Raw genomic sequence first — 17,774 nt, forward strand, 5'->3', positions numbered from 1 at the left:
TGGTAAGAGAGGAATACCTTGGAAAGAGTCACTGTCAGGCTTCAAAACTCACTTAATTTCTTTTGGATGTTACTTTTGTTTCACCTTCTCATAAGCCAGTGTTTCCAAAACTTGAATCAATTCAGATATTCTGTCAAAATTTGCCATTTTCTATACTGTTAGTTTTTATAGCTTTCTTGCTTTTGATTTACCTTTTTGTAATTTAGTTTTTTAAATTGATGTTAAACTTAAACACAATGAAATGCACAGATCTTAAGTGTAGAGTTTGATGAGTTTTTCTTAAGCATATACACCCATGTAACTACCAGTCCAGATTAAAATAGATAACATTTTCATTACTGCCTAAAATTTTCCTAATCAAAATTTTAAGATATAAATGTATTCCTTTGATGTGAGCTGCGTTTTCAAATATAAATAAAATATATATTAATATATAAATTTGTCCATTTATCATTTTAAGTCACCAGTGGAAACCTTCATATAGAAAGTTCTGTTTGTGCTAATTTTAGTTTCCCTGAAAAACTCTGAGCCACTCTAAGGCAATGTTATCAAACTTCATTCCAGGGGAGTGATTTTAAACAAGATATTCTTTAGTAACTTAAAAACTAAGCCTGCCCTTTAGGTTTCAAGCTTTACCTCTTTTATCTTAAATTAAAATCTATAGGAATTCTGTAGGATAACTATTAGTAGAAAGTATTAAAATCAGACAAAATGGATTAGTCGTTGATATCCAGAACCTTTTATATATTTGTAAGAACAAAGAGTACTCTTGACTTAGAGTACCTCTTTTCTGATGTGGATGATTCTGTTTGTTTCTTAAATAGAAAAGCCTACTCTGGGACTTGTATATTTGCTTAACCCTTTTTCTGACTTGACTTTCAGTTTATGGATCTGATTTCAGCCAAAGTGATCTCCGGGTAGTTTTCTTAAGATGGTTGATGGGAGTGAGAGGAGTGGGGAATAGAGGGTAAGTGGGCATCAGAGTGCGTATAGCAGAGTGAACACCTCTTTGTTTTTGTTCCCTGGACAGAAGACGACCACTTCCTAGCGTGAGGTACTGTTCTCCAAGCGGGCAGGTTGTCATTTAGCGGGCAGCTTACACAGGGCCGGTTTTCCGCCACGGGGCTGTGGGGTGCCTTTTGTTGCCATTTGGGGGTTGCAGGTCCCAAGAGTGCTTTGGGAGGTGGGAGTGGCAGGGTTTTCCTAAACTAGTGACCTGTCCCGGTGAACTGATTTACCTGAGAAGATTTAAAATCTAGTTAGGCAGTAAACAGATATTCATCTCTATCAGTAATATCCTCTCAACTTCTAAGAATTGTTTTCATCCTAATTATTTTTAAATGTCTTCATTTATAATAATAGAAGATTGGCTTAATTTTTCTTTCTCTACATATGATGTCCATTTGAAAATTCACTCAAGGTATGTATTCACTTGGAATTCAAGTTTAGTAATACTTAAAATCCGGTGTCATAGATTCCAGAAATCCAAAACTTTTCAACCATAACTCTCCACATTTTCTATTCTGTAATTTAACTTTGAACCAGAAAGCAAAAAAAAAAAAAAAAAAGAATTCTACAAAATGTGATTGCTCTTTTGTTAAGAAACATAAAGCTGTTCAAGTTGAGTCCTACTAATCACACGAAGAGCAAGTGTTGTCCTTTGCTATTTGGGACTGAAGGTTGTTATGCAGCTCTCTTCAGTTTTATTGATTATATTCATTGCCAGAATAGTTCTTTCTCTTATCCAGAGACACATCTCCAACATCAAGCTACACACACAATGAGTGTGGGTTTCTTCTCACCATCACCTTCCTCATCCCATTCCATTAAAACTAAAAACCAGTATTACTAATCCATAAAAGTGTGGTTATTGATATACAACAGGAGTTTGAATAATGAGTATATTTTATAGATTCTAGCTATTGCCCTAAATATTAAAAATTATCTTTCTATGCCTAATAGAAATAACTACTATTTTCTAATTGGCAAAGGAAAATTGTTATCACTGGAAGAAAATATGCCAGTGAAAATCAGTAAAGTTTACATATAACTTATTAGAATTAATCTATAATTTCAAATTTATAAACATTTGACCTCTGCCCACAGATCTTCAAATTTTATATTTATTTATATTTTGTTCATAGGTCTTTAAAAACCTATAAATTATTACTTTAAAATTCTTTAAAATATTACTAATTTGGGGGTGATATTTTTATTTTTGTTTATGTATTAATGCTTTCCATGCTTAGTTTCTCAGTCATGTCCAACTCTTTGTGACCCCATGGACTGTAGCCTGAAAGTTCCTCTGTCCATGGGGATTTTCCAGGCAAGAATTCTAGAGTGGGTTGTCATGCACCACTCCTGGGGATCTTTCCAACTCAGGGATCAAACCCAGGTCTCCCACATTGCAGGCAGATTCTTTACTGTCTGAGCCATCAGGGAAGCCAATGAATACTGGAGTGGGTAGCCTGTCCCTTCTCCAAGGGATCGTCCCGACCCAGGGATTGAACTGGGATCTCCTGCATTACAGGCGGGTTCTTTACCACCTGAGCTACCAGGGAAGCCCAAATGGAGATGATAATATCAATCTCAAGAAGGTACTGTAATACTGGAATGGGTAACCATTCCCTTCTCCAGGGGATCTTCCCAACCCAGGGATCGAACCCAGGTCTCTCAAATTTCAGGTGGATCCTTTACTGTCTGAGCTGCCAGGAAGCCCAAATACTTTCACTTTGCTTCAAAAATAATTTTCTCTGTTATGAAATATGTATTTTAGGTACACATCTTAAATCTGTACTCCCCTACATGCTGGAAGCACGTCACCCAGATCAAACAAAAGGAGTTGTAGCTTCTACATTCTTCTATGAATCTAGGTGCAAGAATGTCTTTCGTTTCAACCTCTGGAATCCTCAGAGATCTGATGTAAAGACTTGGATCCAGACAAAATATTTTAAATAATCTTTTTTTAAAAATTATGCTACTGTGCAGTCTGTCTGTCCCTGTATAGGAGAGAGACAATCTTCTTTTGCATGTTGCTGAGGATAAATGTTCAGAACATTTGACAGTGATCATGGGTCAGAGAATCAGACCACCTATCCTCACTAATCAAGTTGATAGAGAGAAAAATGGTAAAACCACTAATGAAGGTCTCAACATTTGTTCTTTAGTCCAGAAAAAAATGTAATAAGGGTCCTATAATCATTGAATGTTCTCAGAACATCTGCTTTTTCAAATTTAATTGAAATAGGTAGATTCTAGAAAGTATTCCTGAGAAACCTTATCTTTTCCCAACATTCCTCTTGCTGAAATATCTAATGACTTAGAAAAAACTGTAAGAAATAGGAATTGTTTTCAACAGACTTGGATTTTTAGGCAGTGTCCAATTGTAGGGCAAATAGTCTAACTTACCAGCTTCATTCAGTCAGATTAACAGCTGACATAAGTTCTACTTTCTTCTGATTTCCATGGGACTCTTTCCTCCATGTTCCTATTAATCCTTCATTTTTTGAAGCTCTCTATAGATATAGTACAATTTGTGCTGTTTTTTAAAAAGAAACTTCCTGAATTGCTATGTTCTACCTGTGGTATAGATAGATGGTCAAAGATTGTAAAAAAAAAATAATAATAATCAAGTGCAAGACTTGAAAATTTATCAGTGATGTATATAACCATTGGAGTTCCCTTAAGGTGTCTGGTACTTCTGTCCTCAACCAGGACTGGGAGGTGTTAACAGAATGACTTTTCTTGACTTCTGTCTAAGGTGGTCTAGCAGTCAACTTCTATTTTAGGGGGAAACATTGTCCCATGAATGCCGAAGAATTGATACTTTTGAACTGTGGTGTTGGAGAAGACTCTTGAGAGTCCCTTGGACTGCAAGGAAATCCAACCAGTCCCTCCTAAAGGAAATCAGTCCCGAGCATTCATTGGAAGGACTGATGCTGAAGCTGAAACTCCAATACTTTGGCCACCTGATGTGAAGAACTGACTCATCTGAAGAGAACCTGATGCTGGGAAAGATTGAGGGCAGGAGAAGGGGACGACAGAGGATGAGATGGTTGGATGGCATCACCGACTCAGTGGACATGAGTTTGAGTAAACTCCAGGAGTTGGCGATGGACAGGAAGGCCTGGCGTGCTGCAGTCCATGGGGTCTCAAAGAGTTGGACATGACTGAGTGACTGAACTGAACTGAACTGATTCTCCCGTGCCTCAGGTCACTGCTTGAGCATACACTCCAGTGTTTTCTCTGGTAAGCTCTTCACGCAAAGAAATCCACAGACCAGTAGTATGAACTTACACATGGCTGAAGAGAGTGCAAGGGACAGCTAGAGGCTGATAAGTCATGTTGCCAGGGACTGGTCTCTGATACTGTCCAAACCTCACAGGAATACCCCTCTGCTAAAGACTGACCTGACTGAAGCATTGGTCCATTGGCTGCCATCTATGTAAGAAACACCGATTTATAGATGATCTGTTGAAATCATGCTTAAAATAAGACTAGAAAATGATCATTTCAACCTTCCCTTCTTTTCGAAGAAGTGTTAAAAACAAATATTCTCTGGGCCCGAAGACTTAACTTTATTATTTGTTCTCCCAAGGTACTCAGATTAAGTAATAACCATCATTTACAATGTTTCATGAAACCAGTTTTCATCCTATTCCAAGCATATATTTCCCAGAAGATTTACCAAAGGGGAATGAGAATATTGGCTTTTCCTTCTATATAATGACTTTTGACAGGAGTTTATGTACATTATTCAAGGTACAGATTCATTCTTCTGTCAAAATAGGCAGCTCTTTAGTTATTATTGACTGACAATTATTCTCAGAAGATTACAAAACATATTTATATATTCAGTGAGCATAAAATGCTGATCAAAACTTTACGCCCTCAGGTTTAATACAGCTAACAAACTTGTTCTTCTCACTAAAGAGATTTTTAATTTTAGGACTTCCCTGGCAGGCCAGTGTTTACCACTTCATGCTCGCACTGCTCGTTCAATTGCTGATCATGGAACTAAGATCCCACATGCCATGTGGCCAAAAAAAAAAAAAAAAAGATATTTAATTTAGATGAGGAAATGGGCAATGTCAAGTCAGTTTTGCAGATTACATGAATCCAATATAAATAAAATTCTTATAGATTTTTTGTCCTTTGCAATTAAAGCCAATTCTATCATTTGCCATTCTAGTTTGCAATCCTAATTATTATTAAATATATATTTTTTTCCAGTAAATGGCATATGTTCTGTATATATACACTTCTTTGTTTTACATCCAACAAGAAAAGAATTAATACTTGCTTTGTTTTTGTTAAAATCAGTGGTACTTACCTAGCAATATATTTGTTTGGATGGTGCCGGCTAGATCAGTCACCTGAAGAGCTTATTTAAGTACGGATTCTGGGCTCCACCCCCAGACTATCTGATTTGGGGTGGGTATATTTGCATTTCTAACAAGTTCTCAGGTGTTACCGATTCTGTCGTGTCATGGCTCTAGTTCTGAATAACATTGGCTGGACAACATAGGTCAGTCAGCTTTGCAACACAGGAAGAGAAGGAGAAGACATGGAGTAGATAAAGTAGATCTTTCATATCTACTTGTAGTGGGTTGGATGGTAGCCTCCAGAAGATATGTCCACCAGGATCCTCAGAATGTGACCTTATTTGGAATAAGGATCTTTGTACATCTGTTGGGTAAGGATTTTGAGATGAATTCATCTTGGTTAATGTGGGCCCTCCATCCAATGACAAGTGTTCTTATAAGGGACACACATCTATCCTTCAGAACAGTAAGAAAATAAACTTTTGGTACTTTACCAAATTTGTGGTAACTTGTTATGGCAGATTTGGAAAACTGATCTATGACCAAAGTCCAACCATATCAAAGTGCCAAGTACCCTCTGTCATATGGTTTAATGAAAAAGGAGACTCCTGACCAGGTGAACTAGTATAACAGTGAAATAGTGACTGCACATCACCTAATTTCTAAGCACCATTGGATACTTTCTGGCATGTTATTTAATTTAATCTCCCCTCGTATGCCTTGAGGTAGTTTGTTTTTTGTTTTTTGTTTTTTTTTAGCATTATTTAACAGAAGAAGACCCTGAAATGTGAAAGGCTCGTTTAGTTAGAAAATATTTAATAAATATTTTTATTTATTAAAAACAAAGGAAATAAAAATATCCTTTATGCCAAGCTCTTGCTGGATGTTAGAGAGGTCAGTGACTCACTGAAGGTGACCTTGCTGGTAGGTGCCAGGGTCTAGATGAATCCTTCCAGATTCAATGCCTATCCCCATCCACTATACATCATCAAAGGCTAGAGGAAGAGGCACACTTCAGTTCAGTTCAGTTGCTCAGTCGTGTCTGACTCTATGAGACCCCATGGACTGCAGTATGCCAGGCCCCCCGTCCATCACCAACTCCTGGAGTTTACTCAAACTCATGTCCATCAAGTCAGTGATGCCATCTAACCACCTCATCCTCTGTCGCCCCCTTCTCCTCCTGCCTTCAATCTTTTCCAGCATCAGGTCTTTCCAAATGAGTCAGTTCTTCTCATCAGGTGGCCAAAGTATTGGAGTTTCAGCTTCAGCATCAGTCCTTCCAATGAATGCTTAGGATTGATTTCCTTTAGGATGGACTGGTTCGATCTCCTTGCAGTCCAAGGGACTCTCAAGAGTCTTCTCCAACACCACAGTTCAAAAGCATCAATTCTTCAGTGCTCAGCTTTCTTTATGGTCCAGATCTCACAGCTATACATGACTACTGGAAAAACCAAAGAGGCAAGGGCATCTGAGGAGTGTTAAAGTAGAGAGGAATTTATTATCACCAACAGAACTCACCCTCATTTATGGAAGTTGTCTAATAGTATTTCTCTCTACTAATACCTATAAAACACTTTTCACTTTGTTACCTATGGTTTTTCCAGTAGTCATATATGAATGTGACAGTTGGATCATAAAGAAGGTTGAGCACCAAAAAAACGGATGCTTTTGCATTGTGATGCTGGAGAAGACTCTTGAAAATCCCATTGAAAGCAAGGAGATCAAACCAGTCAATCCTAAAGGAAATTAACACTGAATATTCATTGGAAGGACTGATGCTAAAGCTGAAGCTCCAATACTTTGGCCACTTGATGCACAGAACCAATTCATTGGGAAAGACTCTGATGCTGGGAAAGATTGAAGGCAGGAGGAGAAGGGGACAACAGAGGATGAGATGGTTGGATAGCATCATTGACTGAATGGACATGAGTTTGAGCAAACTCTGGGAGATAGTGGAGGACAGCGGAGCCTGGTGTGCTACAGTTCATGAGGTTACAAAGAGTCTGACATGACTTTGCAGCTGAACAACAACCTTGTTACCTGAATTTCATTTCCACTTGTGACCACCCTTTCGCTTCATATTCAAATATGCGTATAATGTGAGCTGATCCTAAATAGCAAGATAGAAATAAAGTGTTACAATGTCTTTGTGGATATAGATCATTGATTTAAACAACAGTATTTTTATATGCTTTTTTTTTTTTTACCATATAAATATGTAAAGCAGTCTTGGAAAAGCTATATGAATATCATGTGTGAAAGTTGCCCAGTCATATTGGACTCTGCAACCCCATGGACTATATACAGTCCATGGAATTCTCCAGGCCAGAATACTGGAGTGGGTAGCCATTCCCTTCTCCAGGGGATCTTTCCAACCCAGGAATCGAATCTAGGTCTTCTGCATTGCAGGCAGGTTCTTTACTGTCTGAGCCACCAGGGACCTTGAGGTTAAGCTCACAAAAAGAAGACCACTTAATCTCTAGTATCATAATAATATGAACTTCCTGAATGTTTCATACAAACTTCCTTTGAGAGATTATTAAGATATAACTTTTTAATGAGAAATAAATTTAAATTATCCCATTTTACCTGTAAATTCTTCATCAGGTTTCTCCTTGTGATTCTGTTTCTCTGTGTATATTTTAAGGCTAAGAGTTTGGTATACACAGGTTAAGGACTGTTATATTTTGATGGTAGATTGTTTCTTTTAGCATTAAGGAATAACCCTTTTTATCTTTGATTATGCTTTTTGCCTTAACATCTGCTTTTTTCTAACAGTAGTATTGCTACACCAGGTTCCTTTTGTTATTAATCATTAATATATTCTGTCTCCTTTCTTTCAATTTTTCCAAGTCACTGCATTAAAAAAATTTTTTTACCTTCATTCTTGCCAGGAAGGTGTAACTTAATTTTAAACTATAAAACTCAGTGGTTTTTAATATACTAACAGATGTACAAGCATTACTACTATCTGATTTCAGAACATTTTTTCATACTACCAAAAGAAAACCTGATATTTGTTAGAAATCACTACTCATTTCCACATCCCCCGGTCCTTGGCTATCACTAATGTACTTCTGTGTCTGTAGATTTGCCTTTTCTGGGCATTTCAAATAAGTGAAATCATTCAACATGTGGCCTTTTGTGTCTGACTTTTTTAACTTTTTACTTTGCATAATGATCTCAGGATTCATCCATGTTGTAGTATGTGTCAGTGGTTCATTATTTATAAAAGCAACATCATATGTCATTATATGGATAACCAGGCTTCCCCAGTGACTCAATGGTAAAGAATCTGCCTGCAATTCAGGAGATGCAGGAGATAAAGGTTCAATCTCTGTGTCAGGAAGATCCCCTAGAGGAGGACAGGGCAACCCAATCCAGTATTCTTGCCAGGAAGATCCCATGGCCAGAACAGCCTGGAAGGCTATGGTCCTTGGGGTCACAAAGAGTCAGACACGACTGAAGTGACTGAGTACACGTATGGATATACCACATATTCAGTTCAGTTCAGTCACTCAGTCATGTCCAACTCTTTGCGACCCCATGAATTGCAGCACGCCAGGCCTCCCTGGCCATCACCAACTCCTGGAGTTCACTCAGACTCATGTCCATCGAGTCAGTGATGCCATCCAGCCATCTCATCCTCTGTAATCCCCTTCTCCTCCTGCCCCCAATCCCTCCCAGCATCAGAGTCTTTTCCAATGAGTCAACTCTTCGCATGAGGTGGCCAAAATACTGGAGTTTCAGCTTTAGCATCATTCCTTCCAAAGAAATCCCAGGGCTGATCTTCAGAATGGACTGGTTGGATCTCCTTGCAGTCCAAGGGACTCTCAAGAGTCTTCTCCAACACCACAGTTCAAAAGCATATGGACATTTAAATTCTTTCTACTTTTGTACTATCATGAATAATGCTGTTATTCACATTTATAGTTTCATAGTTATGACCAGACACAATCTTTTACATGCGTATATGATTCATTTATGTTGGGTATATACCTAGGAGTGGAATTGCTGGATCATAGGGTAACTCTACACTTAACATATTGAGGAATTATCACACTGTATTCCACAATGGTTCCCCCATTCCACATTCCCACCAGCAGTGTATGAGGGTTCCCATTTTCCCACCACCTTCTTGTCCTTGCTGAGACATTAAGACCCCATCCCAAGTCCCTTTGGCCCTTTCCTGATGCAGATTCCCTGGAGGCCTTCCACATGTCAGTTCCTAACATACAGATTTACATTCCACATGTTTCTGGCCTTTGAATATTTCTTTCTTTCTTTAAAGATCATAAGTATTAAAATTTAAAAGTTGTCTTACTTAATGTTTTTGTATGTTTGTGAAGTGAGGAAGGGAGAGTCTATATAAGGGTAGACGTTTGTATAGGATCAGTCAACTGTTCCCGGAAGTTGAGCAGGTGAGTGCAATTACAGCAATTGTTGACTTGGAATTACAGGTGTGTTTACAGCTGGGAGCCAAAGTTTCTCTTCAGGGCTAAATTACTCAGACTGTATGCTGCTGCTGCTAAGTCACTTCAGTCGTGTCCGACTCTGTACGACCTCATGGACTGCAGCCTACCAGGCTCCTCTGTCCATGGGATTTTCCAGACAAGAGTACTGGAGTGGGGTGCCATTGCCTTCTCCAACTCAGACTGTGTAGGATCCATTATTATGCTGAGCTCATCATATCCCACGTGAACTAACACATCTTTTTGTTAACGGTTATCTTTTTACAGGTGCAAATTTCCAAAAATAATACTGAAAAGAAAAATCCCAAATTTAGAAAAAGGAAAAGGTATGTTTTTTTAAATGAAAAATTATTATGATAAAATTAAAATATATATATGGTTTAATTTTTATATGACATTTCCCCTGATTCTTTTTTTTTAATTTATTTATTTTAATTGGAGGCTAGTTACTTTACAATATTGTAGTGGTTTTGCCATACATTGACATGAATCAGCCATGGGTGTACATGTGTTCCCCATCCTGAACCCCCCTCCCACCTCCCTCCCCATCCCATCCCTCAGGGTCATCCCAGTGCACCAGCCCTGAGCACCCTGTCTCATGCATTGAACCTGGACTGGCGATCGATTTCACATATAATATACATGTTTTGATGCTATTCTCTCAAATCATCCCATCCTCGCCTTCTCCCACAGAGTCCAAAAGTCTGTTCTTTATGTCTGTATCTCTTTTGCTGTCTCGCATATTGGGTCAACATTACCATCTTTCTAAATTCCATATATATGCATTAATACACAGTATTGGTGTTTTTATTTCTGGCTGACTTCACTCTGTATAATAGGCTCCAGTTTCATCCACCTCATTAGAACTGATTGAAATGCATTCTTTTTAATAGCTGAGTAATATTCCGTTGTGTATATGTACCACAGCCTTCTTATCCATTTGTCTCCCGATGGACACCTAGGTTGCTTCCATGTCCTGGCTATTATAAACAGTGTTGCGGTGAACATTGAGGTACACGTGTCTCTTTCAATTCTGGTTTCCTCAGTGTGTATGCCCAGCAGAGGGATTGCTGGGTCGTATGGCAGTTCTATTTCCAGTTTTTTGAGGAATCCCCACACTGTTCTCCATGGTGGCTGTACTAGTTTGCATTCCCACCAACAGTGTAAGAGGGTTCCCTTTTATCCACACCCTCTCCAGCATTTATTGCTTGTAGACTCTTGGATCGCAGCCATTCTGACTGGCATAAGATGGTACCTCATTGTGGTTTTGATTTGCATTTCTCTGATAATGAGTGATGTTGAGCATCTTTTCATGTGTCTGTTAGCCATCTGTATGTCTTCTTTGGAGAAATGTCTGTTTAGTTCTTTGGCCCATTTTTTGATTGGGTCATTTATTTTTCTGGAATTGAGCTGCAGGAGCTGCTTGTATATTTTTGAGATTAATTGTTTGTCAGTTGCTTCATTTGCTATTATTTTCTCCCATTCTGAAGGCTGTCTTTTCACCTTGCTTAGAGTTTCCTTTGTTGTGCAAAAGGTTTTAAGTTTAATTAGGTCCCATTTGTTTATTTTTGCTTTTATTTCCATTACTCTGGGAGGTGGGTCATAGAGGATCCTGCTGTGATTTATGTCAGACAGTGTTTTGCCTGTGTTTTCCTCTAGGAGTTTTATAGTTTCTGGTCTTACATTTAGACCTTTAATCCATTTTGAGTTTATTTTTGTGTATGGTGTTAGAAAGTGTTCTAGTTTCATTCTTTTACAAGTGGTTGACCAGTTTTCCCAGCACCACTTGTTAAAGAGATTGTCTTTTCTCCATTGTATATTCTTGCCTCCTTTGTCAAAGATAAGGTGTCCATAGGTGCATGGATTTATCTCTGGGCTTTCTATTTTGTTCCATTGATCTATTTTTCTGTCTTTGTGCCAATACTGTACTATTTTGATGACTGTAGCTTTGTAGTATAGTCTGAAGTCAGGCAGGTTGATTCCTCCAGTTCCATTCTTTTTTCTCAAGATTATTTTGGCTATTCAAGGTTTTTTGTATTTCAATACAAATTGTGAAATTATTTGTTCTAGTTCTCTGAAAAATACCATTGGTAGCTTGATAGGGATTGCATTGAATCTATAGATTGCTTTGAGTAGTATACTCATTTTCACTATATTGATTCTTCCAATCCATGAACATGGTATATTTCTCCATGTATTAGTGTTCTCTTTGATTTCTTTCATCAGTGTTTTATAGTTTTCTATATATAGGTCTTTTGTTTCTTTAGGTAGATTTATCCCTAAGTATTTTATTCTTTTCATTGCAATGGTGAATGGAATTGTTTCCTTAATTTCTCTTTCTGTCCTCTCATTGTTAGTGTATAGGAATGCAAGGGATTTCTGTGTGTTAATTTTATATCCTGCAACTTTACTATATTCATTGATTAGCTCTAGTAATTTTCTGGTGGAGTCTAGGGTTTTCTATGTAGAGGATCATGTCATCTGCAAACAGAGTTTTACGTCTTCTTTTCCAATCTGGATTCCTTTAGTTTCTTTTTCTTTTCTAATTGCTGTGGCCCAAACTTCCAAAACTATGTTGAATAGTAGTGATGAGAACGGGCACCCTTGTCTTGTTCCTGACTTTGGGAGAAGTGCTTTCAAATTTTCACCATTGAGAATAATGTTTGCTGTGGGTTTATCATATATGGCTTTTATTATGTTGAGATGTTCCTTCTCTGCCTGCTTTCTGGAGGGTTTTTATCATAAATGGATGTTGAATTTTGTCAGAGACTTTCTCTGCATCTATTGAGATAATCATATGGTTTTTATCTTTCAATTCATTAATGTGGTGCATCACATTGATTGATTTGCAAATGTTGAAGAATCCTTGCATCCCTGGGATAAAGCCCACTTGGTCATGATGTGTGATCTTTTTAATATGTTGTTGGATTCTGATTGCTAGAATTTTGTTAAGGATTTTTGCATCTATGTTCATCAGTGATATTGGCCTGTAGTTTTCTTTTTTTGTGGGATCTTTGTCAGGTTTTGGTATTAGGGTGATGGTGGCCTCATAGAATGAGTTTGGAAGTTTACCTTCCTCTTCCCCTGATTCTTGATTCTGTTTCTCTAGGGAACTATGTTCTAAATTTTCTAAAAGAATTAATAATATAAGTAGTATTCTTAGAAGTATGGAGAAAGTTTTATGTTTGTGCAGATGTATTGAACTGTAAGTTTCAAAGATTAATATCATGTGAGTGACCAGATGAGAAACAGGTTTTAAATTTAAACATAGGTAGTACAAACCAGAAACAAGGTTGTATAATAAGTCATGGATAACAAGTTTTAGTGTTTATCATTGAACCAATTGTACAGGCTTTTTATTTTTTTTATTGAATGGTAAGCAGTGCTTTGTGAAAAGGAGTCCTACTTAAAGACTGGCTTGATATGATAGTCCTTCTTTTCTTTTTTGTCCTTTTTCTGAAGATGAATAATTGCATTTTATAAAGGACTTTCACTTCCTAATCTCAGTTACCCTTCACAGTAACCCTATCAAATAAGTATGAAGTGTATCATAATTATGTCCATTTAAAAGATAAAGAATTTATGGCTTAAAGAAGTTATGTGACTTTCTTAGGATCTTCTGGTTAGAGAAGATGTGCCTGAACAAATGTTTTCTGACTCTAAATCATCAATACAGTATACTGGGAAAAGCATGGATTTTGCAGTTTGACAGAATTCATTTCTGTCATTTTCAACCATTTTCCTATGTTGTCAAATTTCTCAATTTCTCAGGGCCTCAGTTTCTTCATAAAATGAGAGTAACAATAACTTAGTAGGTTTTTGGAGGGAGGATTATATGAAATAGGCTATGTAAAGTGCTGGGTAGCTTGTTAGTACGGAGAAGGCAATGGCACCCTACTCCAGTACTCTTGCCTGGAAAATCCCATGGATGGAGGAGCCTGGTAGGCTGCAGTCCGTGGGGTCGCTGAGGGTCGGACATGACTGAGCAACTTCACTTTCACTTTTCACTTTCATGCATTGGAGAAGGAAATGGCAACCCACTCCAGTGTTCTTGCCTGGAGAATCCCAGGGACGAGGCATCCTGGTGGGCTGCCGTCTATGGGGTCGCACAGAGTCGGACACGACTGAAGTGACTCGGCAGCAGCAGCAGCAGCTTGTTAGTACTTGTTACCTAATGAGAGCTCAAATCAATATTATTCCCCTTTGGGTTTTCACTGTCCTCCTTACTGTGTAAAACAACCCTAAAAAAAGATACTTCAAGGTAAGAAATGTATATTCATAATTTACTGTTACCAGTATTCATGAATGATCATTTAAATATACATGCTTGTTCTTAAAAAGTAAATCTGTCAAATTCCTTTTCCAGGAAAGCTGTTTTAAAATCCTCTTTTGAAAATGTTTGTTCAGATGATGCCTTATCAAAGGAAAACATGGGTATGTGAAGGCCTGTCTTGCTTTTAGTTCTTTTACCTATATTTAATTCCACCAAACGTGATTGTAGTCCTTTGAAGAAAACAAAATGTACATGTATATGTATATGAGAAACATTAGTGGCGTTCTGGTATTAATTTACATACTAGGGCTTTTCCATTGTCTTTAAATTTCTATCCTCTCAAATTAAATTTTGTCTGGCTTTGTCATATGTTTGATTTTTTTTTTTTTAATAAGCACTAGCAGTTATAGGAGGAAATACCAACATCAGTACATTTCAGTCTAGAATTCTCTATTCCACATTTAGTCAGGGCTGCCAAAGGAGGGAAGAAAAGCAGAGCCTGGTGCTCCCAGCTCAACTTGTTGCCGTGGGTGCTAGAGCACTGTAGGGAGAAGGTGGCCTGTAGGGGGAAAAGCTTTTCTTTCAGAAGCACTTTACTCTTTCTACATTTTCCCTAGTCTTGAAAAGAGGCACATGCTTGTTTGCAAGGTGGAACTTCGGCAGCCACACAAAGAGGTTTCATAGCCGATTAAACCCAGAGAAGCTTTCGGTCCTCACTTCCTCTCCTGTAGCCACTCCCACATCCTATGGGGCTAAATGCGCCATTTGTACAGTCTCATGGAACGGAAGGAAGGACAGAGTGGTTATTTTATATCTTCCTTTTCTCTCCTAAACCACTACAAAATTCTGTTGCTCTCCTCTTAAACTTACTGCTCCTGCTTTCCTGCTAATTAAGGTACCTCCTTTTTTGCGGAGGGAGTGCAGCTCTGTTCCTTTGCCTCACATGATCAGCTCACACATTCCTATAGAAACAAAAGTCATTTTATCCCTAGAGTGAGTTCCCACTAGGTGACCCTGACACCACAGCTGGATCATCCTCCCCTCCAACTGGCACAGGATCCTTCAGGAGAGATCCTAGGGCACCAGGGATCCATGGACCAGAAGTGACTGCCCGGTCAGTAGTCTCCCTGCTGCCTGGCTCTGAAAGCCTCAGTAGTTCACTGGTCTGTGTCTCACTCCTCCAGTGCCATTTGAACTGAAGAGCAGAACCATCTCATCTTCTATGTTCTCTGTCCACTTCCTGAAAGAGTGGTGCTTTTTCAGTAGTTTGCATCCTCTTCAAATTCTTTATTCACTACTCATATTTCTGTGGCTTCCTTGATCCAGGTCTCTGATGTCTCTCATTTCTTCTTAGCTTAAGGTAGGATCACTCCTAGATCAAACAACAGAGAAAAATGATAGCATCTGACTCTTGAGTCTCAGCTCCACTTTGAGGCCCTCTCTGGATGCTCACGTCTCCCCTTTGTCCTCTGCCCCAGCTGTGATGTGCCCTCTTGGCTTCATGCTCTGCAGTTGCTTCTCTCTCCCTTAGTTCGAGATCTCAGGGAGAGTCAAGTACATGCAACTACCCTACCTTTTCAGACATCAGTTTCTTCATCTGAAATAAAGAAAATGCGAGAGAAACTGTCTTATCCAAGAGAGAGAGGACTGTTTCTGGAAAACAACAGAAAAAGTTGAGGAATCATTAAATAAATGATTAAACTGTGTGTTCATGGGTGTGTAAAGATTTAATCTAATGCTGGGGTGGGAGATAAATTATGTGTTTGGGGTTAACATATACACACTACTGTATCTGAAATAGATAAACAAGGGCCTACTGTATAGCACAGGGAACTGAACTCAATATTTTGTAATATTTTCTAATAACTTATAATGGAAAAGAATCTGAGAAAGTATATATATGTGTGTGTGTGTGTATAACTGAATCACTGCTGTACACCTGAAACTAACACAACATTGTAAATTTACTACAATTTTGAAAATGTTTATAAAAAAGGATTTGATCTAAGAAATAACTATTTGTGAAGTATGTCTGTATTTTGGGGGAAATTGCTACCAGGAATATCTTGTATTATGTTTGATTGTCCCTGTAACCCATTTTCTTTCAGTGTTTAGGAACCAAAAAAATCCATCTATGATGGTGAAATAATAATAGAATAATAATGATGATAATGATAAACTACACCTGTAACAGTTACTGTGTCTTCACTTTTCTAAACATTTCATATATATTAGTTTAATCCTCACAAGATCTGTATGAGATGAATAAGGTATATTTTATTATAATTCCTATGATATCAGTGGAGAAACAGAAGCACTTAATAGGTTATATGCCTTTTCTAAGGTCACATAGCTTCTTAAAATTAATCAAAGTTTGCAGCTATTTCCTTGGTTGCTTTAGCAGAAGCTTAAAGCTAAATTTTTGGTTTTTCAGTGTGGCTCAGTGGTAAAGAATCTGCCTGCCAATGTAGGAGACACGAGTTGGATCCCTGGGTCAGGAAGATTCCCTGGAGTAGGAAATGGCAACTTACTCCTGTATTCTTGCCTGGAATTTCCCATGGACAGAGGAGGAGGACAGGCTGCAGTCCATGGGGTCACAAAGAGTCAGACATGACTGACCATACATGCAGTCACAGTCACAAACAGCACTGCTAGTTTGTCAAAGCATCTTTTTAAAATGTAATTATTGCCCTTCATATCCCCCTTAATGAACAGATTTTTTACTTCTCTTATTTTTAGTCTTTGAGCTTTGTCACTTGTTTTATTGTATCAGTGTTGTCTGTTGGTAAATATCTCATTTCTTTTTGTGGAGTAGGCAGTCTATAAAAGTTTTAATAAAAGATTAACATATCATCAGTATCAGTTGAGTCACTCAGTTGTGTTTGACTCCTTGCAACCCCATGGACTGCAGCAGGCCAGGCTTCCTTGTCCCTCACCAACTCCTGGAGCTTGATTAAACTCATGTCAATTGAGTCGGTGATGCCATCCAACCATCTCATCCTCTGTCGTCCCCTTCTCCTCCTATATTGACATATAACCCTGGATTAGTTAACAGTCTACTAACATTCATGAGTAAATTAGCAAGGGATGTGTTCATCATCCACCTGGGACAGGTGAGCATGGCAGAGAATGGCTGATACAGAAAAGGTCTGGATGATGTCTGGATGAGCCAGGCAGGAGGTGAAGGCCTTAGGCCTGGGTGGGGGCAGAAGGCTGACAGGGGAGAAGGGTGCTCTTGCTATTATTGAAGGCAGACTTGGCCTGCCTGGTCTGGGTTGGAAGTTATCTTTATCCTCTGGGCCCTCCTGCCCCCCATGTCTGTTTGTTCTAGGTAGGCACCTTCTTCTTCATTCACTTGAGCCTGTAGTTCCCTCATCTCTACATTTACATCCTAAGCTGATAGAAGAGGCTTTGTGGTTCAGTTCGGTTCAGTTCAGTCACTTAGTCATGTCCGACTCTCCTCGACCAAACAAATCAAAACCAAGTGCTTTTTCCTCCTCTTCACCTTCCTCCTCTAGAAGAATGGCTTCAATATTTCAACATTGAAATGGCCCTGAAAATTTAAGATGCTGTTTTTCAGTGCCAAGTTTGAAGTAACTGAACCAGTGGCCTCTTTATATAAAAGAGGAAATAGCTTCTTTAAACGTTTAATAGAGAAGTAGAGAATAAAGAAAACTTCCTAAATATATTATACATTGAAGGATT

At 38.3% G+C, this 17,774-nt stretch overlaps 1 protein-coding gene across 2 annotated transcripts in view; it reads left to right on the plus strand.

The window, feature by feature from the left end:
* Positions 1 to 17,774, plus strand: part of ZCWPW2 (zinc finger CW-type and PWWP domain containing 2) — a 400,309-nt gene that overhangs the window by 112,831 nt on the left and 269,704 nt on the right. For both annotated transcript variants that reach the window (XM_045163891.1, XR_006547320.2), the window contains exons 6-7: positions 10,064 to 10,122; positions 14,163 to 14,230. In XM_045163891.1, the coding sequence (XP_045019826.1) occupies positions 10,064 to 10,122; positions 14,163 to 14,230 (127 nt within the window). The remainder of the gene's footprint in view (positions 1 to 10,063; positions 10,123 to 14,162; positions 14,231 to 17,774) is intronic.

The sequence above is a fragment of the Bubalus bubalis genome, chromosome 21, assembly GCF_019923935.1.
Source record: "Bubalus bubalis isolate 160015118507 breed Murrah chromosome 21, NDDB_SH_1, whole genome shotgun sequence".
In the NCBI taxonomy this organism is placed as follows: Eukaryota; Metazoa; Chordata; class Mammalia; order Artiodactyla; family Bovidae; genus Bubalus; species Bubalus bubalis.